At 31.7% G+C, this 26,950-nt stretch overlaps 1 protein-coding gene and 1 pseudogene across 1 annotated transcript; both read left to right on the top strand.

The window, feature by feature from the left end:
• The first annotated feature begins 1,684 nt into the window (after positions 1-1,684).
• Positions 1,685-3,515, top strand: LOC136998276 (protein toll-like; annotated as a pseudogene).
• Positions 3,516-8,215: 4,700 nt separating this feature from the next.
• LOC105668599 (uncharacterized) lies at positions 8,216-26,203 on the top strand. The gene is given in 12 exon segments (XM_067350839.1): positions 8,216-8,624; positions 9,311-9,528; positions 10,398-11,413; positions 11,505-11,796; positions 12,431-13,099; positions 13,392-14,340; positions 15,359-15,363; positions 16,323-16,532; positions 17,402-18,417; positions 18,507-18,822; positions 19,443-20,075; positions 21,997-26,203. Coding segments are annotated over 11 exon segments (6,165 nt in total). The 5' UTR covers positions 8,216-8,624; positions 9,311-9,333; the 3' UTR covers positions 22,861-26,203.
• The last annotated feature ends 747 nt before the right edge of the window (positions 26,204-26,950 follow it).

Genomic DNA, 26,950 nt, shown 5'->3' with positions numbered 1-26,950 from the left:
GTGCGCCGGTGCTGTGCACGTCCTTGCCTCGTGCCCCTCGGTGCCACAGCGGTAGCAGCACTTGCTGCGGTCCGTGTTGCCCGAGGGGCATTTGGCCTGTACGTGCCCCTTCTCCAGGCATTTAAAGCACTGGAGGGGGCGCGCGTCGAGTAGTTCCACGTTGAAGTGGAACCACCTATCCCGTAGACGGCCGATTTTAGCGACCTTGGTGGCCGCCTCCAGAGGGCATCGGACCCATGCAGACCTTTTTCCCCTCCCCATCGTTCTGATGTCTCCCACCTTGATATCGGTGAGGGAGCATCCTCCATGTTCCGCCACAGCCCGGGCAATATCCTCGGGTGTGGCGGATGGGCCCGCTCCGCTGGCCCGGATTTCCCCCATTTTCTGGGGGCGGGCGATCTTAATCTCTGGCCTGTCTGCGAACAGTTCAGCTATTTTATTGGCCAGCCTGTCCGCTTGCTCCTTTCTTTCGGGGCCCGAGAGCTATGGCACCCGTCTGAGCCGTGTCAGACTTCAGCGGCCCCGTAATCCCCAGTTCATTGAGGGGGATCTTCTCCTGCACCTGCCTCATGGTGGCAGCGTACTCACCCCCCGGACAGGTAAGCATAATTGCTGCTGTGCGGGGAGCTCTCCTCTTCTTTCTCCCCTTCTTCCCAACCCCTTAAGAAGGGGGAGGGGAGGGGGGGAAATTTGGGAGCCGGTTTGCTCCCTTCTACCTTGGAAGGGGTCTTCTTCTTCCCCTTCTTTGACCCAAGCACCTTGGTCCACAGCTGCTCCTCCTGTCGAGGTGCGACGGTGGTGATGGAGGCAGCAGTGTTGGACGCATTCCCTCCAGGGGGAGTTGGGGGACTCGGCTTTTGGCTCGTATCCCTTTTCTTCCCTTTAGGTGGAGGGGAAGGGCCGGCAGTGGGCCGTCGCAAGGCGGCGGACCGCGCCGGCACCCTCTTCTTCCCCTTCTTTCCCTCTCCTCTCTTTGAGTCCCCAGTGGGGGGAACCACCCCCTTAGCGGAGGGTGGGCCCGTACCACTAGAGGATTCAGAAGGGAGAGGGTTAGGCGAGGAGGGAAGCCTCTCACCAAACATCTCCTCGAGTTTTTTGAGGAGGGAGTCCGTGATCCTTTCTTCGATGCTCTTAGCCATGTTCTCGAAAAAGATCGCATCCCCAGGAATCCGGTCATTGCTGGTGATTACCGGCTTTGCTGGTCGGTCTTCCAGCACCTTCCTTTTCCTCTGTATCGGGGGCCTAATGGCGGGGAATCTCACCATTTCCTCTTCGGAGGGGCGGGCGATTGCAGGAGAGGGTATCAGGGAGGGAAAAATCCCTTCCAATCCCTCTCCGCTCTCACCTTCCTCCATTTTCTCCTCTTCCTCCTTAGCTCCGGCTCTAGTTACGATAGGGGAGAGGGGGGGGGGGGGAGGTTATATTCCTTTCTCTAATTTCCCTGCGGAGGTTGTGGAGTTCCTCCTCAAGGCGGCGATTCACCTCCTTCAGCTCCTCTACCTGCATGCTGACGGGGGAGGGAGCTCTCCCTGCCAGAGGGTCATAAGGGCCCCTCTGGGTGCGAGATGCCAGGCTCATGATCGTAGAACATACTGACAAAGTTTAATTTAACTTTGTAACACCTTGTATATTAGATATATAAAATTGATTTTGTAAATGATGAATGTATGACAATACCGTTTTTTTTAAATTTTAGACAAGTGATTTACTGTTTTCATCGCACAACATTCTAGTGAATTTCACTCATAATAAAATACAACATATCCTTTTACACGATGCCGAAAATACCACAAAAAAACTCGAACAAAATATACAAACAAAAACTGATCGTAGTATTAGAGTATTAGTAGAAAATAATCCGTTAAGTTGTGACTGTGACGTGTACGATTTTTTACGTTATTACGAAGGCGATATGCGTAACGTTCAAAATTATTTTCAGATAGAATTAAACAATTTAATTTGTCATAGTCCGAATGAATTGGGAAAAGTCCGGTTATATTCTAAAAATCTAACCTGTAGAATAGAAAACACAAATTTCATTACTGTATGTCCCGAAAAGTGCGACTGCTTTTTGAAGCCTCATGATAAAGCTTTCATATTTGACTGTGCTCATAAAAATTTAACTAATATGCCAAACAATATAAGAGAACCTAACATTCATTTTATTCAAAATTTAACAAGATCAGTTAAAACAATTTCGCAATTTTATTTGAATTTCTCCTATAATCGGTTAACACAAATGCCAGACTTGGAAAAATTAGAACTCAGATTAGCGAATAAACTTTTTTTATCTCACAACACATATCCACTATTTCTAAAAATAAATTATCGGAGACCACAAAGGTGCGTAATTTAATTGTATTTTATACAAGAATAATTTATACAAAAAAAAATTAAAGAAACTGTTAGAAACGTATACTACGAAAACAAATTCGAAATGTCTAATTAACAAAATTTAACAAATTAATTTTGAATTTTTTTCACAAATAACTATATATAGTAATCTATAAAATATATGTATATATGGTAGAAATATAAAATTATAAAAATTATTTATCCTTAAAAGTATTATAAAAGAATGTTAAACTTTACTATTAAAATTTAAATCATACTGAACATACACACATTTCAGGATTTGGAGCTACACAATAACAATTTATCAAGAATACATACTGATGTGCTGAGATTTTGGAACAACTCTGCCAATTTAATTCATTTAACGTTACATGAAAATCCTTGGGAATGCGACTGTGATGCCAGAGATTTCCATAAGTTTATTCATTCGGAATCCGGAATAATCAAAATGCCCGAAGTCTATAAAGTAATATGTCATAGAAAGAATACATCCATATCAGAAATGACCTGGGACGATTTTTGTCCCTCTCACGTAACAATGATTATCAGCATCAGTGCAGCAATTGCTTTTATTGGATTAATTGGTAGTATTTTTGGTCTGTATTACAAATACCAAAAACACATTAAAATATGGCTTTTTGCGCATCAGTGGTGTTTATGATTTGTTACGGAAGAGGAAAGGACAAATTGTACGATGCGTTTGTGAGTTTCTCGTACAAGGATATCGATTTTATAGCAGACGAGCTGATACCGAATCTCGAGAGTGGCCCAACACCATTCAAATTGTGTGTTCATTATCGAGATAGTTAGCGGACGAATGGATATCGGATAATATTGCTAGATGCGTGGATAATCCTAGACGAATGATAGTGGTGCTGTCGCTAAATTTCTTGAAGAGCATCTGGGGAAGAATGGAATTTCGGGCTGCACATCGTCAAGCGTTAAGCGAAGGTCGGGCGCGAGTGATACTGATCTTGTATGGTGACATCGGACCCAGAGATGATCTGGATCCTGAACTAAAAGCGTACATATCTATGAACACGCACGTTCAATGAGGAGATCCTTGGTTTTGAGATAAATTAAGATACGCGCTGCCTCATCAATCCAAACGACCGAAAAGCAACCATGCCCGAAGAGAGGTTCTCGAATTTGAACTGTAGAGTCATGAACTGTAAACAAACAAAGATAACAAAAAACTCATTGATTGAATTTCCTAAGGCACTTACGATCACTCTATCGTGAACTGATTTTCATCAACGGATATAGCTATAATTATGAGTAATAAAATTGATACAACTGCAAGTAAAAATTTTTTTTTTACAACACAAAGAAGGAGAAGATTTGACACCGAGTGAAAATGATAAATATGATTTATTACAATATTAAAAATAAACTATTGAAAATAAAGTATATCTCATAATTTATACAACCTAATAATACAACCTAAAACAAAAATAATACAATTTTGCTATGTATGCAGAAGATTATCACTGTACGTTGGGAATTGTGTGGGATCCGAAGCATGGAGCAAAACTCTAGCTTCTCGATAGAATCAATCTATCATAAGAAATAACATATATTTAATATATGGAGTAGTTTTAAAGAAATATGTAACATATTTACATAAATATTAAAGCTAAAAGGAGATGTACACACGTACTCTATAATATTGGACCCGACCTGAACTTTTTCCAAAACAAAGTGAATCTATTCATTAGTAAAAGCACGCTCTTTTTTCTGATTTAGAAAAATATATCAAAGCGGCTAGCACTGCAATTACGTTAGCACTACACCAGCTACCCCTAACAGCACATGTAGATACTGAGAACAATCTGAGAATATCGCAAAAGTATTGTTACGTCCTAACCTGGAGGGAAAGGGGCGGGTCAGGTATACGGACGGACGCAACAATAAAAGTATAAATTTGTGGTGTTTGCTCGCTGGTCGGTATGAGGAGAGGCGACCGCGCGAACCGAACGATTTTCCTTGGCTGAGAACAGGTCAACGATCGTAAAGATCGATATTACCTGTTAGAGGCCTCAACCAATCGTTCGTGGTTCCCTTTTCTGGTCAAGAGAATTAACTCCTTTTACCAAGGGCGGAACCTCGTGCAATTTTCAAAAGGAGAGGTGTTTGAGAAAGAGAGAGAGAGGTGAGAGAGAGAGAGATGATTGTGAAAATTAGACTTACTACTTGGATGTCTTCGAAATGTATTTAGATCTCCAATCCTAAAGTCCAGGTGTAGTCGGCCTTGAGGTGTACTTGATCCTCCTGGGGTCAGTTAGTGGTATCTGCACTGGGTCGATCGGAGACTGATTGCAGCTGAGGGGGATGAGAGTGAAGGGCCACGGCCGATGAGCGTTATATCCTTCGCGCCGGGAAAACTGATCGGAGGCGTTGCACAGATCCTCGTATTCGTAGTCAAAATAATTTCTTTGAACACCGATGTATTCTGAATTGTCTTCCGTAACCGGTCTCGTGTACTGGAGAAGTAATTGGCGCGCACGGTATTTTACTCCCCCACGTCGCGTCTTAGATTTGGGTATGAAGGATAATGTCGTCAATCTGAAAATTCCAGGCTAAAAGCGTGCGGTGGTCCGCACCACGATTAGCGAGGATACAGAAACCAAGTACAACGTGCGGTGGTCCGCACCGGAGCAAATAGTTCTGAGTGCTGATTCAGAGAGATAACTGGGTGGTTGGGTGTTAGGTAGGGTGTAGGTTGTACACGAGAAAAGAGATCGAATAGTTTTAACAGACACTTTACTGAATCTATTTTATTACAAACTCTTACAGTCACTTAAAAATGTTGCGAATTGTTTCTAAGTCCCAATATTCAAACTGTTCGGGTAATACTAAAAGCCTCTCTCTACTAACTGGCTGACTCTCTAACTAAAAACTGCTTAACTGCCGCCTTCACGGGTGGGTGTCTTCCCTTTTATACTCGAAATTTTGGGTTTTGGAAGGGAGACATTCCTTCCGAGGGGTTGTTAATAAAAATAAGATAAAAAAGGTTGTTTGAAGATTAATAGATGGATTGCTCGAATGACATGTATATCGTTTCGTCGGCTTTTCTGTCGGCGAAAATTCAAAGTCTACTATTGCGGTCGCGTGTCTTATCTCGACAAATTTTCGATTGAAGGCCTAAAAGATTATTATGGTACATTCGGGATCTTAAATCATTAAAATAATATTTTTGGAACGTTTCTTTGAATTTTTCCGACTGGTCGTGAGAAACTTGTGCAAGGAAAAGGTCCGTACAGGACGTAACAGTATAATTGTAATATTCTCAGAACATTCTCAAATATACTGCGATGTACGTAGTACGTTCTAGGAATCATCGTATGTCCGCGGTACCATCTTCCATAGAATTTCGCAGGAAGGTCTATAGTTTAAAAACAGTATCAAGATAGGATAAAAATGGGAATGGTGCAGTAGGTCACATATACATGCACACATTTACACAGCCAAGTGCTGAAACGCGCGCGCGTTCATATATTGTATAGGATAATTTAGATTAGGTTAATTAATCAGTCAATTTCTTATTAATTGATATTTTTATTTCAAAATTACGACTGTAAGCGTAAAAATATTTACATAAAACTTACAATATAAAATAAAGTTCTAGAAGCCTAAGCTAGAAAACTTCAAAGGAACGATACTGCGAACTGAAAACAGTTTTATGTTAAATCATCTTTTTAAGACATTGTTTAAAAAATAATTAAGAAAATGTATTGTATATTTAACCAAGAACCAAAGAGGTGAGAGGCAATTGTAATGCAAGTTTACGAACATAACCTTAAAATATTTTAAGCAAAATAATTTAACAAGTACATAAAAAATAATAAAAATATTACAAAAATCATATACAAACACTATCTAGCTCTTACACTTTATTCACTATTTTGTGAAATAAAACTTAAAGGAAAAAAGGATTATCTTCGATATCAGTAAAACCTCGGATACGTGGTGTTGCGTGGTGTCACTTGATGCCGGGCAAGCAGGGAAAGGAATTACATATGTAAATGGCGCAGGTTAGTGCTGGTCTCGTCAAACCTGAGATTATACGCGCGCGATAGAAGTGCGTACATATCACTTCCGTACGTTTGAGTCAAACCTGAGATTATACGTGTGCGAAAGAAAACCGAATAATACTGCAAAAGATATTATAGGATTGATCTCAGTATTTAATGGATAATCACAGTAGAATGAGTATGAAAATGGGATAATACGCAGAATATCGTGTGCTGTTAGGGACTGTTCCAGCTGTAAGTGCGATTTATCGTAAAATTGTTATTGTAAAATGTAGGAAGTAGAAAGAATCTAATTATTAAAAAAAAACAAAAATTTTGATCGTGAAATTTATTTGTGGCAAAATATCTTCACAATTAAAATAAAAAAATTTAATTGACTTTGTTCTTATATATTGCTTTATTTAACGCCTTAGTATTTTAGTCAAATTTGTTTTGCCACTTGTCTTACTTCGTCTTACTAAATTGAATGTTGCTATAATCTTAATGTAATACAATGTCTCATTTTTTAAGTTTTAAAATGAGAAATGGAATAATCTAAAAATCTATTTACTGTGTCTAGAAGAAAGTTTTTTCAATATTCTGGTAATACAATGTCTCATTTTTTAAGTTTTAAAATGAGAAATGGAATAATCTAAAAATCTATTTACTGTGTCTAGAAGAAAGTTTTTTCAATATTCTGGTAAATAAAGTTGCTTCTCGACCTACGGCTTGAGAATTGATATGTTTCGCAGGTTGCTCTTATTGTTAGTGTGCTACTCAAATTTTGCGCTGCATTGCGATTCTTAAAATAAAAAAGAAAAAGAATAATAATTGAATTAAATATAAGTAAACTAAATATATTTATAAAAATTTTGCATTGCATCTAAACACATATGTGTCAAAACAATATCAAAATATCAAAAATAAAACAAATATAAATTGTCATATTCAAAATATATATACAAACTTTAATTACCTTTTTAATACATTTTACATTTTTTTTAACCCCCCTCACCAAAACTAAAACATTTATCATATAAAAAAAAAAACTAATTTTCTTTGTAACAAAATCTGTTATCAGTAAGATTGCGCAGGGCGTGTTGTTATACCTCAAGTTTACCGCTTCTCAAAAATTCAACTTTTGTATAAAACATTTTTTGAATAATGCAATTTTTTCAACATATTTTAGGTTGGCATTGAAAATGGGTAATCCTATATGATACTTAACTTTACCTATTTGCATGACTTAATTACTTATGCAGAAATATAGCAAAATATACATACGTACACAAATATGTTACTTACAATTTAGAAACATTGACAATATATTATTCACTGAAAAATGTTGTTCATCTTCTTTAAACAATAAAAATATAAATATTTAAAAATATTATTAATTTAAATCAGTTTTAATTTTTGTTTAACTTATTTTGTAATTAAATTTTCTAATTAAATTTAAATATCAGTATGTGTAGTATGTGTAGTATAATTATAATAGTGTGACAAACATCTCGTATTTAAAAAATTAGAACGCACGCAATAAACTAATCTTTCTTCATATCTTCCTTCCTTCCTTTCATTTTGCGGTTTCGTGATAGGAAATTCTGCTGATTATTCGAGATTAATTAAGTGAGATGCTGATAATTGTTTTAGAAAGTCTAAAAATATCGTCAAGAAAAATTAATTATTTATGTTTTGTGCTTTTAATTTCTTACGTATCACGCATACAATTAAACACATTTTTTGTATATCGTATAATTATACAAAGCTAAGAAGAATAAATAATAGAAAAACAATAAAAGAGCGGAAACAGTCAAAAGAGAAAAAGAAAAGATCGAGATTACTTAGTCAGTCTACGTAGGACCAGCTAAAGAATAACAACTCTCCAACTTGGAGACAAAAATGTACAAGCTTCCATTAGCCGTCTAACGAATGGTTGATTGTAGTTGACAATTTTTTTTTAAATATTGCGTGCAAGTGTTAAATGTGATTATAGTTCTGTAAATTAAATGAACATAATTCTTTTATGTCGTTTTGTTAACCCATTGCTTATATGGATTTTTTAAGGAATATAGTTTACAATTGAAATAAATCCAATCTATCAGAAATGTTAAGGAACAGGCCAAGCTGTGCTTATGTGTGATACCCGTAGATGAAAATAATATTCTTCAGTATCATTTGTCATCATTAATTTTTATTAGAGAAAACAATCTAAAAACAGAGCTCGCAATCATTTGCAATTTAGTATAATATAAGGTGAGTAAATAATATAAATTTTATTTTTTTAAATCTATTTATGTGTCAGCTTCTGTTAATGATCAGTCACGTATGTAGTGTAGAATTTAACCGTACATTCGCGGTGTAGTAAATGCGTTTGCAAAATGTGAAAGTTCTACAATCATTATAAAATAAATATCGGTGATACAGTATTATTCGATTTATTAAAGTAATTTATTTTCAAGAATAATCGATTTCTATTATTCTAAACATTGCTTCCTACTTGCTATAATATTTAAAAATAATAAAGAAAAAGATTCAAATTATAATTTGTAAGAGTGTTATTTATATTTATATGACACTTACGTAAACGATAAACAATGTTTAATAATTTTACTATCTTGTTTCTAACAAAATTTACGTACACAGCTAAATTAAACCTAGCCACTTCGTAAACAAACAATTGCACTTATATGTGCAAAAATTGTCAGAAACAATCTATGTATTATAATTTTTACGCATATTATACACATTATAATGCAAAATGCTAACAAGAAAAAATGCATCTTTAAGGCAGTTCCTACGATTTTTCAATTATTCGAGACTTATATAAAACTTTAAGAAATAAATTTATCTAATGTCAAGCAATATTTTAAAATTAACAAAAAATTTTTTTTTTGTAGTTATTAAATTAATCTTTATTTAATAACACATTTATTTGATAGTTTTCATAGGTAATCAAACGAAAATGAGTACCCGTCATAAGACATGCATCGTAATTCAGTTCATCACTATGACAAGCATTTTTGCTCTCCAATGTCCAACGAACAAGGAGTGTCAATGTATATATGAGAACTTGGAATTATTTGATATAAATTGTACAATATATAATAATAATTCTGTTGTCGAACTATATATTCGCAGCAAGGATGCTTATATAAGTGTACGTATTCATCAAATCATGAATGTTTCATATCGATGTATGCACACATCGCACACCTGCAAAAAAAGTGATACAAATCAAAAATATCAAATTATTAGAGGGGAAAGAAGAAATTGCTTTAATAATAACGTTTCCCATTAATAATATCATAAACTAGTTTTTATCAAATTCTGTCACTAATTATAAATTGTCTAAGGCAAAGTTGATTTTACAGAAAATAATTCGACTTGTCCATACTTAATTAAACAATAATTTAAAAATTAATTATTTTTGGCAGTATTAAACATATCGGACTTATGCGGAAAGTATTTAAATTTAACTTCTATTACTTTTTTCTGTTTAAAGACCGATTTAGAACGCAATCCGCTCACAAAACGTAATTCGAAAAATTTTTGACTAATGTCATTTTTTTTGCGGTTGTGCGATATATAATTTTCAAACTTTATGTACTCACAATCAATAATGCTATAAAAATATAAGCCAAAAACTATAAAATTAAAAAACGACTAATATTGATACAAATAGATTCTTTGCTATATTATACAATTCAAATATATTACAAGACATCAAATATTAAAAAATATTAAACTTTTCATGATTACGATATTCATGTTTTTTTATATTTAATAATATCTCTCGTAGAGCAAAGTACTATCAAAGAAAATTTTCTATTCCATCTTTCTTTAAAAAGTTCTTCAATGTCTTACTTACTATTTATTTAAAAAACTATTAATTTTACTTTTACATACTATTAAAAAATAATTTTGTATCAAGTTCATGGAAATTTTCACACATAAACGTTTCTCCTTTTTTCTTTTAACTTTTAGATAATTGAATTAAATTTACATAAAAAATGTTTTTTTTCATAGATTACCTGTGTCAACTCAGCGGACTTGTCAAATTTTAATCTCGACGTATGGAATATTACGTTGCATAATACTTCTTGGGCTTCTGACTACCTGATGGTGTTCAAAGAGTGCAATTTACCTAAGAACATCAAATTGATTGACATTGCGCGAATGCTAAAAGCCACAGATATTAAGGAATTAATTTTTTCATCATACAAAAACTTGAATTTGACCTTGGAAAAACATCATCTAAACGGTTTCAAAAATTTAAAATCTCTGACAATAGAGAACTACAACATACACTATATGGACAAAGATCTGTTAGCCAATTCGCAAAAATTACAGATCCTTTACATAACAAACACCAACTTAGAATCTTTGGCCGTTGAATTTTTTGATTTTACCCCCGAATTAATGCAACTCAATTTGGAGAAAAACAATTTGAGACAGATAGAATCCACCACATTTGATAAGCTGACAAATTTAATACGTCTTAATCTACATAAGAATTATTTAACCGAGTTCCCAGCGGGCATTTTCGACAAACTTGTCGCTCTGAGACACCTCGATGTTTCAATGAATAACTTATCCAGTTTACCAGAAAATATATTCGCAAAGCTGGAAAACCTTAACAATCTTTTTCTAAAAGGGAACAATTTTACAAATCTGCCAAAAGATCTTCTGCGAAACAATACAAAATTGGCAAGCGTTTACTTATTCGACAACCAGAGAAATTTCACTTTATTGGATGGATTTTTTAGCAATTTAACAAAATTGAAATATTTGTCACTGAAAATTAATGGACTAGTCACATTACCGGAAGATCTCTTTTGGGGATCATCTTCGCTGGAGATCATTACATTGAGTGACAATTATTTGCAATTTTTGCCCGTAGAAATATTTCAAGATTTGTCAAACATAGAAATATTGGCATTGGACTCTAATTATCTAAAAGCTCTGCCGGATAATATTTTCAAAAATACCAGTAAATTAAGAATATTGAATTTATCAAATAATTGCATTACTACCATTTCCAAGTATGTTTAAATCACTTTTATTATATGATTGATAATAATTGCTTACATGTTTTGTAATTTTACTGATACAGAAATCTTTTTTATATTTTAGAAACCTATTTAATGAATTATTCCAATTGGAAGAACTAAATATGGAACAAAATCATCTAAAAACTATTCCCGATTATAGTTTTTATTATTTAATAAGTTTGAAAATTTTTTACTTGTCTCACAATTATCTTACGTTACCTAAATGGTCCAATGCATTCACCATACAGTATTGCAGCTTAAAAGAAATATATTTAGTTAACAATAGCATTTCCGAAATATTGACTGATTGGATAACTAAGTATGATGAACTTCAGACTTTGGATCTTAGCTATAACAACATATCTACTATAAAAGTAAGTATTTAAAACGGCACCTCGAAAAGTGTAATATACAGGGTGTTATAAAGTTAAACCATTAAACATCACTAGTTTAATACCAATAAATCATTAATAAATAAAAATAAAAAAAAAATATTATATAAATATAGGTTCTAGAAACGTTTCGCTATCACGTTATATTGAAAAAACAGAAGTTTGTTGGCTCTTTTATATTAAAGAACCTCCATTGATATTTCTTTGCAGCTTGAGAATTTCCATTGCAGAAGTCATACACAAAAATCATATATGCGTACCCTTTGTTACAGAACACTTGTGACATTTTATTATTAAATTTTACCATGTACTGATATAGTAAACTAATTTTAAAACTGACATAGATTCGCTGATTTATCGAAATTGATTACCTTCGATGATTTCAAATAATAAACATAGCAACAATAAACTTATTAGATAAACATTACTGATCTACTTTCACCTCGCAATATATTAACAGCGTAACCGTTATTAATAACGAATCCGTTATTTCTAATCACAGAACATACTGACAAAGTTTAAGAATTTAACTTTGGAACACCGTGTATATTAGATATATGAAATTGTTTTTGTGAATGATGAATGTATGACAATACTATTTTTTTTTTAATTTTAGACAAGTGATTTACTGTTTTCATCGCACAACGTTCTAGTGAATTTGACTCATAATAAAATACAACATATCCTTTTACACGATGCCGAAAATATCACAAAAAAACTCGAACAAAATATACGAACAAAAACTGATCGTAGCATTAGAGTATTAGTGGACAATAATCCGTTAAGTTGTGACTGTGACGTGTACGATTTTCTACGTTATTACGAAGGGAAAATGCGTAACGTTCGAAGTCATTTTCAGATAGAATTACACAATTTAATTTGTCATAGTCCGAAAGAATTGGAAAAAGTACGCGTAGATGCCTTATTATCGTTGCAATATTTTAAAAATTTAACCTGTAGGGTAATAAATACAGATTCCATTACTATATGCCCCGAAAAGTGCGATTGCTTTTTGAAGCCTTTTGATAAGGCTTTCATATTTGATTGTTCTCATAAAAACTTAATTTACGTGCCAAACAATATAAAAGAACCTAACATTTATTTTATTCAAAATTTAACAAAATCAGTTGACACAATTTCGCAATTTTATTTGAATTTCTCCCATAATCGGTTAACACAAATGCCAGACTTGGAAGAATTAAAACTCATCCCAGTAAATAAACTTTTTTTATCTCACAACGACATATCTACTATTTCCAAAAATAGATTATCGGAGACAACAGAGGTGCGTAATTTAACTGTATTTTACATAAGAATAATTTATAGAAAATGAATTTAAAGAAACTGTTAGAAACATATGCTACCAAAACAAATTCAAAATGTCCAAAAAATTTAACAAATTGATTTTGAATTTTTTTCACAAATAGCTATATATAATAATCTATAAAATATATGTATATATGTAATATATGGCAGAAATATAAAATTATAAAAATTATTTATCCTAAAAAGTATTATAGAAGAATGTTAAACTTTATCATTAAATTTGAATCATACTGAACATACACACATTTCAGCATTTGGAGCTACATAATAACAAATTATCAAGAATACATACTGATGTGCTGAGGTTTTGGGAAAACTCTACCAATTTAACTCGCTTGACGTTACATGAAAATCCGTGGGAATGCGACTGTGATGCCAGAGATTTATATAATTTTATTCACTCAAAATCCAAAATAATCATGTCTAAAGTAATATGTTATAGAAAGAATTCATCCATATCAGAAAATATGTGGGACGATTTTTGTCCGTTTGATACAACAGCATCTGATTATCAGCATCAAGTGATTATCAGCATCAGTGCAACAATTGCTCTTATTGGATTAATTATTGGTTTTATTTTTGGTCTGTATTACAAATACCAAGAACACATTAAAATATGGCTTTTTGCGCATCAGTGGTGTTTATGGTTTGTTACGGAAGAGGAGTTGGATAAGGACAAATTGTACGATGCGTTTGTGAGCTTCTCGCACAAGGATATCGATTTTATAGCAGACGAGCTGATACCGAATCTCGAGAGTGGCCCAACACCATTCAAATTGTGTGTTCATTATCGCGATTGGTTAGCGGGCGAATGGATACCGGATAATATTGCTAGGTCCGTGGATAATTCTAGACGGACAATAGTGGTGCTGTCGCCAAATTTCTTGAAGAGCATCTGGGGAAGAATGGAATTTAGGACTGCCCATCGTCAAGCGTTAAGCGAAGGTCGAGCGCGAGTGATACTGATCTTGTATGGTGACATCGGACCCACAGATAATTTGGATCCTGAACTGAGAGCGTACATATCTATGAACACGTACGTTAAATGGGGAGATCCTTGGTTTTGGGACAAATTAAGATACGCACTCCCGCATCAATCCAGACGACCGAGAAGCAACTATGTCCAAAGAGAAGTTCTTGAATCTGAAGTCTAAAATCATGAACTGTGAACAAACAAAGATAATCAGGAACTTATTCATTGTATTTCCTAAAGCACTTGCGATCACTCTATCGTGAACTAATATTTATCAATAAGATTACTATAATTATGAGTCATAAAATTGATACAACTGCAAGTGAAAAATTAGTTTCTATAATACAAAGAAAGAGACGATTTGACAGCGAGTTTAAATGATAAGTAACATAGGATTATCACAAATGATAAAATGTTTTAACTCTATTCTTTATCATATGTAGTTTGTAAGATAGTTTATTCAATATTGTTACACTATGCAAAAATATAGCAAAATATACATACATACATAAATATATCACTTACAATTTAGAAACATTGACAATATATTATCCACTGACACATGTTGTTTATCTCCTCTTAGCAATAAAAATATAAATAATATCTAAAATTAATTAATATATATATAATATTAAAAAATATTATTAATTTAAATCAGTTTTAATTTTTATCTTATTTTTTAATTAAATTTTGTAATTAAATTTAAATATTAATATGTGTAGTATAAATATAATAATGTAACAAACATCTCGTTTTTGAAAAATTAGAACGCACGCAGTAAGGTAATTTTTCTCCATATCTTTCTTTCTTCCTTCCATTTTGTGGTTTCGTGATAGGAAATTCTGCTGATTATTCGAGATTAATTAAGTGAGATGCTGATAATTGTTTTAAAAAGTCTAAAAATATTGTAATAATCTCAAGAAAAATAAATTATTTCTGTTTGTGCTTTTAATTTCTTATGTATCACGTATACAATTAAACACATTTTTTGTATATTGTATAATTATACAAAGCTAAACAAAACTAAATAACAGTGAAACAATAAAAGTGCGGAAACAGTTAAGAGAAAAAAAAAAGTTCGCGATCACTCAATCAGTCCATGTTGAACCAGCTCAGGGGTAACAACTCTCCAATTTTCATTGGTGAGAAAAGTGTTCAAGCTCCGATCAGCCACCTAACGGATGACTAATTGTTTGAAATATACTGTTTGCGAATGTGAAACGTGATTATAATTTTGTTAATTAGATCTGGCATGATTCTTTTTATGTCATTTTATTAATCCATTGCTTATTCCATAATTTTCTAAGAAACATAATTCATAATTAAAACAAATTGATCTATCAGAAATGTTGAGGAACATGCCAAGCAGTGCATATGTGTGATACTCGTAGATAGAAATATTATCCAGCATCATTTGTCATCATTATTTTTTATTAAAGAATGCAATCTAAAAACGGAGCTCGAAAACATTTGCAACGTATTTAATATAATATAAGGTGAGTAAATAGTATGAATTTTATTTTTATGAATCTATTAATGCGTCACTTTCTGTTAATAATCATTCACGTATGTAGTGTAGAATTTAATTGTATATTTGCGCTGTAATTAATGCGTTTACAAAATGTGTAAGTTTTACAATCGTTAAGAAATAAATATTGCCGGGTAATATAATATTTTTTTATTTATTGATGTGATTTATTTTCAAGAATAATCGATTTCTGTTTTTCTAAACATTGCTTCCTACTTGCTATAATATTTAAAGATAATAAAGAAGAAAATTCAAATTATTATTTGCAAGTGGAACATGTATATTTATATGTCACTTATGTAAAGGATAAACAGCGTTTAATAATTTTACTGTCGTGTTCCTAACACGATTTACATGCACAGCTAAATTAAACCTAACTAATTCGTAAACAAATAACTGCACTTATCTGTGCAAAAATTGTCAATAACGATCCATGTATTATAATTTTTATATACAATTTTTATACATATTATACACATTATAAAACAAAATGCTAGCAAAACAAAATGTGTCTTTAAGACAGGTCTTACGATTTTTTAATTAATTGAGACTTATTTGAAACTTTAAGAAATAAATCTATCCAATATCAGAGAGTATCTCAAAGTTTAAAAAAATTCTTTTTCTATGTAATTATTAAATTAATCTTCATTTAATAATGCATTTACTCAATAGTTTTCATAGGTTAATCAGACAAAAATGAATACCCGTCATAAGACATGCATCGTAATTTTGTTCATCGCAATAACAAGCATTTTTGCTTTCCAATGTCCAAAGAACGCAGAGTGTCAATGTACATTACCGAACTTGTTACCAACTTATATCAATTATACAATAGATAATAACAATTCTACTTTCGAAATATCTATTGAAAACGGCACTGCTTCAATAAGTGTACGTATTCATTAAATCATGAACGTTTCATATTGACGTATGCATATATCGGACACCCGCACAAAAAGTGATACAAATAAAAAATATCAAATTATTCAGAAAAGAGAAAAAAAGAAATTGCGTTAAAAATAACGTTTCCTCTTAATAATATTATAAATTAGTATTTATCACAAATTCTGTCCCAAATTATAAATCGTCTGAAGCAAGGTTGATTTAATGAAAAATTAATTCACATCTCCATAGTTGGTTAAACAATAATTTTAAAAGTATTTTTTTACGACAGTATTAAACGTATCGGACTGACGCGGAAAGTATTTAATTTCAACTTCTATCACTTTCCTTGATCGAAGACCGATATATTTAGAACACTATCCGCACATAAAACAAAATTCGAAAAATTTTCTCGTGTCACTTTTTCTTGCGGATGTACAATATATAATTTTCAAACTTTGTGTATTCACAGTCAATATTACTATAAAAATCTAAATCAAAAGCTATAAAATTAAAAAACTAATATAGATACGACTAATATAGATACAAAGAGATTTTTTGCTACATTATACAATTCAAAAATATTATAAGACATTGAATATTAAGAAATGTTAAGCTTTTCATGATGACGATATTCATGTTTTTTATATTTAATAATATTTTTCGTAGAACAAAATATTTTTTAAGAAAACTTTCTTTTCCATCTTTTTAAAGAAAGATTTTCAATGTCTTACCTACAACTATTTATTTAAAATTTTACTTAAAAAAAAATTTTGTATGAAATTTATGGAAAATTTCAGAAACAAACGTTTTTTTCTTTTTTTTTAACTTTTAGGTAATTAAATCAAATTTATATCAGAAATGTTTTTTTCATATAGATCACCTGTATCAACTCAGCGGACTTATCAAATTTTAATCTCGACGTATGGAATATCACGTTGCAAAATACTTCTTCGACTTATGATTACGAAATATTGTTCGAGGAGTGCAATTTACCTAAGAACATCAAATTGATTGACATTGCGCGAATGCTAAAAGCTACAGACATTGAGGAATTAACTTTTAATTCAAAAAAAAACTTGAACTTGACCTTGAAAAAGTATCATCTAAACGGTTTCGAAAATTTAAAAAATCTGTGCATACTAAACCACAACATACACTATGTGGACAAAGATCTATTAACCGATTTGAAAGAATTAAGGACGCTTTCCATGATCAACAATTGCTTAGAAGATTTGGCCGCTAAATTTTTTGATTTTACCCCCAAATTATATATACTGAATTTGCAGAATAACTGTTTGAGACGGATAGAACCAACCACATTTGATAAGCTGATAAATTTAGGATATCTGGGTCTAAATAAAAATTATTTAACCGAGCTTCCATCGGGTATTTTCGACAAACTTGTCGCTCTGAGAATCCTTAATGTTGCAATGAATAACTTATCCAGTTTACCAGAAAATATATTCGCAAAGCTGGAAAACCTTGAGAAGCTTTATCTACAAGGGAACAATTTTACAAATCTGCCAAAAGATCTTCTACGAAACAATACAAAATTGGAAAAAGTTTACTTAAACGACAACCAGAGAAATTTCACTTTATTGGATGGATTTTTTAGCAATTTAACAAAATTGAAATATTTGTCACTGAAGAATAATGGACTAATCACTTTACCGAAAGATCTCTTTTGGGGATCATCGTCGCTGGAAGAGATTGTATTGAGTAACAATTACCTCCAATCTTTGCCCGTAGAAATATTTCAAGATTTGTTCTACTTAGAAATATTGGAATTGGACTCCAATAATCTAAAAGCTTTACCGGATAATATTTTTGGACGAACCGTTGGATTAAAAATATTGAATTTATCAAATAATTGCATTACTACCATTTCCAAGTATGTTTAAATCGCTTTTATTATATGAATTATAATAATTGCTTACGTTTTATAATTTTACTGATACAGAAATCTTTTTTATATTTCAGATATTTATTTAATATATTATTCCGATTGGAACAACTAAATATGGAACGAAATCATCTAAAAACTATTCCCGATTATAGTTTTTATGACTTAAGAAATTTAAAGATTATTAACTTGTCTCACAATTATCTTACATTATCTAAACGGTCCCATGCATTTAACGGTCTAAACGGTCTCATGCATTCATTGTTTGGGAATGGCTTAGAAAAATTATATTTATTTAACAATAGCATTTCCGAAATATTGGATGATTGGATAACTAATCACGATAAACTTCAGACATTGGATCTCAGCTATAACAACATATCTACTATAAAAGTAAGTATTTAAAATAGCACCTTGAAAAGTGATATATACAGGGTGTTCTAAAGTTAAACAATTAAACATCACCAGTTTGATCAATAAATATAAATAAAAAAAAAAGTTATATAAATATAGGTTTAGAAACGTTTTACTATCACATTATATTGAAAAAAAAGAAGTTTGTTGACTTTTCTATATTAAAGAACCTTCATTGATATTTCTTTGCAACTCGAGATTTTCCATTGCAGAAGTCATATACAAAAATCATATCTGCGGAACTTTTTGTTCCAGAACACTTTTGACATTTTATTATGAAATTTTACCATGTACTGATAGAATAAACTAATTTTAAAACTGACATAGATTCACTCATTCATCGAAACTGATTACCTTCGATAATTTCAAATAATAAACATAGCAACAATAAACTTATTAGATAAACATTGCTGACCTACTTTCATTTCGTAATATATTAACAGCGAAACCGTTATTAATAACGAATCCGTTATTTCTAATCACAGAACATACTGACAAAGTTTAAGCATTTAACTTTGGAACACCGTGTATGTTAGATATATGAAATTGTTTTTATGGATAATAAATATAAGATAATACTTTCTTGTTTTAAATTTTAGACAGGTGATTTACTGTTTTTATCGAACAACATTCTAGTGAACTTGACTCATAATAAAATACAGCATATCCTTTTACACGATGCCGAATACATCATAAAAGATAGAAGCAAAACTTTTCGTAACGTAAAAATATTAGTGGAAAATAATCCATTAATTTGTGATTGTGATGTGTACGATTTTCTACGTTATTACGAAGGCGAAATGCGTAACGTTCAAAGCCATTTTCAGATAGGATTAGACAATTTAATTTGTCATAGTCCGAAAGAAGTGAAAAAAGTCTGGTTACATTCTAAAAATTTAACCTGTAGAATACAAAACACAGATTTCATTTCTATATGTCCCGAAAAGTGCGATTGCTTTTTGAAGCCTTATGATAAAGCTTTCATATTTGACTGTTCTCATAAAAACTTAACTAATGTGCCAAACAATATAAAAGAACCTGACATTCATTTTATTCAAAATTTGACAAAAATAGTTAAAACATTTACGAAATTTTATTTGAATTTCTCTCATAATCGGTTAACACAAATGCCAGACTTGGAAAAATTAAAACTCAGATCAGTAAATAAACTTTTTTTATCTCACAACGACATATCTACTATTTCCAAAATTGGATTATCGGAGACAACAGAGGTGCGTAATTTAACTGTATTTTACATAAGAATAATTTATACAAAAAAAATTTAAAGAAACTGTTCGAAACGTATGCTACGAAAACAAATTCGAAATGTCTAATTAAAAAATTTGACAAATTGATTTTGAATTTTTTTCACAAATAGCTATATATAATAATTTATAAAATATATGTATATATGTACACTCCAGGCCAAAAGTTTGGATACACTTAACAAAAATGTGATAAATTATTATAAAAAAATATTTTATTAGAAAAAGTTGTTATATTAAATTCAAAATAATCTGAAATTATTAACTAAATTAATAAAAGAAAAAATATTTACAGTTTAACATAAATCTTACACTTTTTCAAACATAAATCTTAAACGTCGAAAAAACCCTTAGCTTTCAAGACCGCATTTACAAGTCGTGGCATTCTGGCGACAAGTTTATTTAGTGTTTCTTGTGACAGGGATGTCCAGGAATCTTGTAACATCCGCCAAAATTCAGGAGCTGACGATGGACACACCAGGCGGACTTTTCTATCAAGCTCCTCCCACAATAATTCGATAGGATTAAGATCTGGTGATTGCGGTGGCCAGACCATGTTCGAAAGAGTGCCATTTGCTTCTTTTCCTTCAACAAACCCTCGACAAAGACGTGAGCTATGCTTTGGATCGTTATCCTGTTGCAGAATGAATCCTCGGCCGATTTTTCTAAGACCGGAGGGTATCGCGTGCGTCTGCAGAATCCGTTTATAGTCTTCCTTTTTCATAATACCTTCAATTTTTACAAGATCTCCAGTGCCATGTCCCGAAAAATATCCCCACACCATAATGAAACCACCCCCATGTTTTACTGTGGGCATTATGCATTGTGGTGCCATTTTTTCTGTACTGCTTCTTCTCACGTAAATTCGCCTACGGGTGCCAAAAAGTTCAAACTTTGATTCATCAGTCTATAGAACATTTTTCCATTGTTCCAATGTCCAATTTCGATGCTGCTGGGCCCATTGTAGACGTTTCTTTTTATTTATAGGACGCAGTAAAGGTTTTTTGACTGCCACACGGCCTTTGAGGCCTGCATTTCTCAAACGTCGTTTTACTGTAGTGAGAGAGACCGCATTATCACGGCTTCTGTTTACTTCTGCACGGATTTCAGATGCTGTTAATCGTCTATTTCGCTTGCTTGTAACCACCATATACTGATCCTCTTGAGAAGTGGTTACTTTTGGGCGTCCTGAGCGAGTACGGTCAACCAGACTATCGGATGTCTTGTAGCGCGCTATGGTAGTTTGGACACCCTTCAGCGACACTTTCATTTTTTTGCAATAATTCTATATGACTGACCTTCTTTGTATAAAGTTACGATAGCACTTCTCTTATCAATCGAAATTTCTTTAGATTTTGCCATGTTTTCTATAAAATTATTAATTTACAAAGCCAGTATTAATACACTTGTTAAAGCTTCGCTGTCGTTTTCACTATTAAGATTTATCTGTTTTAGCATACACAAACAAGTCCGCAACGCACTTCAAAGTGATTATATTATCGCAAGCAAAACATAAACACAAGTAGTTACTTACAGAAATTCGAGTACGTACGAAGAACTTTTTTCAAGTGTTTAAATAAATATGCACACTACTCAAATTTAATTAATTTACCTCTCTGGTACATTTAGACCTAGGCATATATGCATTTTCTAAATATCTACTAGGATATTAAACGCGATAAGTATAAAAGAAAATACTATAGAAGCAAAAAATTCCGTTTAAGCACATTTAAATGCTGCTTAGAGCAATGTATCCAAACTTTTGGCCTGGAGTGTATATATGGCCGAAATATAAAATTATAAAAATTATTTATCCTTAAAAGTATTATAAAAGAATGTTAAGCTTTATCATTAAATTTAAATCATACTGAACATACACACATTTCAGGATTTGGAGCTACACAATAACAATTTAGCAAGAATACATCCTGATGTGCTGAGATTTTGGAACAACTCTGCCAATTTAACTCATTTGACGTTACATGAAAATCCTTGGGAATGCGACTGTGATGCTAGACATTTTTATAAATTTCTTCATTCAGAATCTGGAATAATCAAAATGCCCGAAGTTTATAAAGTAATATGTCATAGAAAGAATACATCCATATCAGAAATGACCTGGGACGATTTTTGTCCGTCTCGCATAACAATGATTATCAGCATCAGTGCAGCAATTGCTCTTTTTGGATTAATTTGTGGTATTTTTGGTCTGTATTATAAATACCAAGAACACATTAAAATATGGCTTTTTGCGCATCAGTGGTGTTTATGGTGTGTTACGGAAGAAGAGTTGGATAAGGATAAAATGTACGATGCATTTGTGAGCTTCTCGCACAAGGATATCGATTTTATAGCAGACGAGCTGATACCGAATCTCGAGAGTGGCCCAACACCATTCAAATTGTGTGTTCATTATCGCGATTGGTTAGCGGGCGAATGGATACCGGATAATATTGCTAGGTCCGTGGATAATTCTAGACGGACAATAGTGGTGCTGTCGCCAAATTTCTTGAAGAGCATCTGGGGAAGAATGGAATTTAGGGCTGCCCATCGTCAAGCGTTAAGCGAAGGTCGAGCGCGAGTGATACTGATCTTGTATGGTGACATCGGACCCACAGATAATTTGGATCCTGAACTGAGAGCGTACATATCTATGAACACGTACGTTCAATGGGGAGATCCTTGGTTTTGGGACAAATTAAGATACGCACTGCCGCATCAATCCAGTCGACCGAGAAGCAACTATGTCTAAAGAGAAGTTCTTGAATCTGAAGTCTAAAATCATGAACTGTGAACAAACAAAGATAATCAGGAACTTATTCATTGTATTTCCTAAAGCACTTGCAATCACTCTATCGTGAACTAACTTTTATCAATAAGATAACTATAATCATAAGTCATGAAATTGATACAACTGCAAGCAGAAAATTAGTTTCTATAATACAAAGAAAGAGACGATTTGACAGCGAGTTTAAATGATAAGTAACATAGGATTATCACAAATGATAAAATGTTTTAACTCTATTCTTTATCATATGTAGTTTGTAAGATAGTTTATTCAATATTGTTACACTATGCAAAAATATAGCAAAATATACATACATACATAAATATATCACTAACAATTTAGAAACATTGACAATATATTATCCACTGACAAATGTTGTTTATCTTCTTTAAGCAATAAAAAAATATAAATAATATAAAAAATTAATTGATATATATATTAAAAAATATTATTAATTTAAATCAGTTTTAATTTTTATCTGTCTCAAGTAAAATAAATTATTTATGTTTTGTGCTTTTTATTTCTTACGTATCACGCATACAATTAAACACATTTTTTGTATATTGTATAATTATACAAAGCTAGGAAGTATAAATAATAGAAAAACAATAAAAGAGCGGAAACAGTCAAAAAAGAAAAATAAAAGATCGCGATTACTTAGTCAGTCTACGTAGGACCAGCTAAAGAATAACAACTCTCCAACTTGGAGACAAAAATGTTCAAGCTTCCATCAGCCGTCTAACGAATGGTTGATTGTAGCTGACAATTTTCTGAAATATATTGCATGCGAGTGTGAAATGTGATTATAGTTCTGTAAATTAGATGAACATAATTCTTTTATGTCGTTTTGTTAACCCATTGCTTATATGGATCTTCTAAGGAATATAGTTTACAATTGAAATACATCCGATCTATCAGAAATGTCGAGAAACATGCCAAGCTGTGCTTATGTGTGATATCCGTAGATAGAAATAATATTATTCAGCATCATTTGTCATCATTAATTTTTATTAGAAAAAGCAATCTAAACAGGCAGCTCGCAATCATTTGCAACGTACATTAATATAACACAAGGTGAGTAAATAGTATGAATTTTATTTTTTTAAACTCATTTATGCGTCACCTTCTGTTAATGATCAGTCACGTATGTAATGTAGAATTTATTTGTATGTTCGCGTTGTAGTAAACGCGTTTACAAAATGTATAAGTCCTACAATCGTTAAGAAATAAAATAAATATCGCCGGTTAACATAATATTTTTTTATTTATTGATGTAATTTATTTTCAAGGATAATTGATTTCCGTTTTTCTGAACATTTCTTTCTACTTGCTATAATATTTAAAGAGTGTAAAGAAGAAGATTAAAATTATTATTTGCAAGTGTGACGTATATTTATATGTCACTTACGTAAACGATAAACAGTGTTTAATAATTTTACTATTTTATTTCTCACACTATTTATAATATATACACAGCTAAATTAAACTTAGCTAATTCATAAACAAACAACTGCACTTATCTGTGCAATAATTGTCAGAAACATATTATTTATTATAATTTTTATTCATATTATACACATTATAAAACAAAATGCTAGCAAAAAGAAATGTGTATTTAAGACAGTTCCTACAATTTCTCAATTATTCAAGATTTATTTGAAACTTTAAAAAATAAATATATCCAATGTCAGGCAACATTTCAAAGTTTAAAAAAGTTTTTCTTTGTAGTTATTAAATTAATCTTCATTTAATAATACATTTACTCGATAGTTTTTATAAGTAATAAAACGAAAATGAGTACCCGTCATAAGACATGCATCGTAATTCTATTCGTCGCTATGACAAGCATTTTTGCTCTCCAATGTCCAACAAACAAGGTGTGTCAATGTACATATAGGAACTTGGTGCCAACTTATATAAGTTGTAGAATAGATAATAATAATCCTGTTTTTGAAATATCTATTAACAACGACGATGATTACATATTGGTACGTATTTATCACATCATGAATGTTTTACATTAATGTATGCACATTACTCACCCGCAAAAAAAGTGACACAAATAAAAAATATCAAATTATTAGAGAGGAAAGTAGAAATTGCTTTAATAATAACGTTTTCCATTAATAATATCATAGATTAGTTTGTTTTAAATTTTGTCACTAATTATAAATTGTCTGAGGCAAAGTTGATTTTATAAAAAATAATTCGACTTGTCCATACTTGGTTAAACAATAATTTTAAAATTAATTATTTACGGCAGTATTAAACATATCGGACTCATGCGGAAAGTATTTAAATTCAACTTTTATCACTTTTCTTGATTAAAGACCGATTTCGAACGCAATCCGCACACAAAACAAAATTCGAAAAATTTTGACTGGTGTCACTTTTTTTGCGGGTGTGCGATATATAATTTTCTAACTTTGTGTACTCACAATCAATATCACTACAAGAATTTAAATCAAAAACTATAAAATTAAAAAACGACTAATATAGATACAAAGAGATTTTTTGCTAAATTATACAATTCAAAAATATTATAAGACATCGAATATTAAAAAATATTAAACTTTTCATGATTACGATATTCACGTTTTTTATATTTCATAATATCTTTCGTACAGCAAAGTATTTTCTAAGAAAATTTTCTATTCCATCTTTTTTTAAAAAGTTTTTCAATGTCTTACTTATAACTATTTACTTAAAATTGCACTTCAAAAAATAATATAGTCTTAAATTCATGAAAAGTTTCACAAACAAACATTTTTTTTCTTTCTTTCAACTTTTAAATAATAAAATCAAATTAACATAAAAAATGTTTTTTTGCATAGATCACCTGTATCAACTCAGCGGACTTGTCAAATTTTAATCTCGACGTATCAAATATTACGTTGCATAATACTTCTCGGATTTCTGACTACTGGATTGTGTTCAATAAATGTAATTTACCTAGAGAGAAAAACATCAAATTAATTGACATTGCGCGAATGCTAAGAGCTACAGACATTAAGAAATTACATCTTGAATCTACGAAAACAGGAACTTGACCTTGAAAAAGCATCATCTAAACGGTTTTGAACATTTACTAATTCTGTTAATATACAACTACCACATTCATGTGGACAATGATCTGTCAACTGATTTGAAAGGATTGGAAACTCTTGATCTGTGAACAACTACATCGGACATTTGGCCGCTGAATATTTTGATTTTACCCCCAAATTAAGTCGACTCACTTTGAGGAATAACTATTTGAGACGGATAGAACCAACCGCATTTGATAAACTGACAAATTTAGAAATCCTGAATCTAGATAATAATTCATTAACCGAGCTTCCATCGGGTATTTTCGACAAACTTGTCGCTCTGCAATACCTCCGTGTTTTAATGAATAACTTATCCAGTTTACCAGAAAATATATTTGCAAAGCTCGAAAACCTTAACTATCTTTGAGTAAAAGAAAACAATTTTAGACAACTGCCAAGAGATCTTCTACGCGAAACAATACAAAATTAATAGCAGTTTATTTATACGACAACCAGAAATTTGACTTTATTGGATGGATTCTTTAGCAATTTAACAAATCTGGAACAATGATGCTGAACATTGATGCTGTGGAATAATGAACTAGTCACATTATCGGAATATCTCTTTTGAAAATCATCTTCGCTGAAAATGATTGCATTAAGTTACAATTACCTTCAATTTTTGCCTGTAAAAGTATTCCGAAATTTGCAAAAGTTAGAAATATTGGATTTGAATTCCAATAATTTAAATGCTTTACCAGATGATATCTTCAAAAATACCAAACAATTAAAAACATTGAATTTATCAAATAATCGCATTACTACCATTTCCGAGTATGTTTAAATTGCTTTTATTACATAATTGATAATAATTGCTTATAGGTTTTATAACTTTATTGATACAAAAATCTTTTTTTTCAGTAAACTATTTCGTGATTTATACTCGTTGGAACAACTAAATTTGGAACAAAATCATCTAAGAACTATTCCTGATCATAGTTTTTCTTTTTCACATAGCTTGAAGA

This window comes from Linepithema humile, chromosome 2, assembly GCF_040581485.1.
Source record: "Linepithema humile isolate Giens D197 chromosome 2, Lhum_UNIL_v1.0, whole genome shotgun sequence".
Taxonomy (NCBI): domain Eukaryota; kingdom Metazoa; phylum Arthropoda; class Insecta; order Hymenoptera; family Formicidae; genus Linepithema; species Linepithema humile.
The sequence above is the reverse complement of the archived record's forward strand: the minus strand, read 5'-3'. Positions and strand labels throughout refer to the sequence as shown.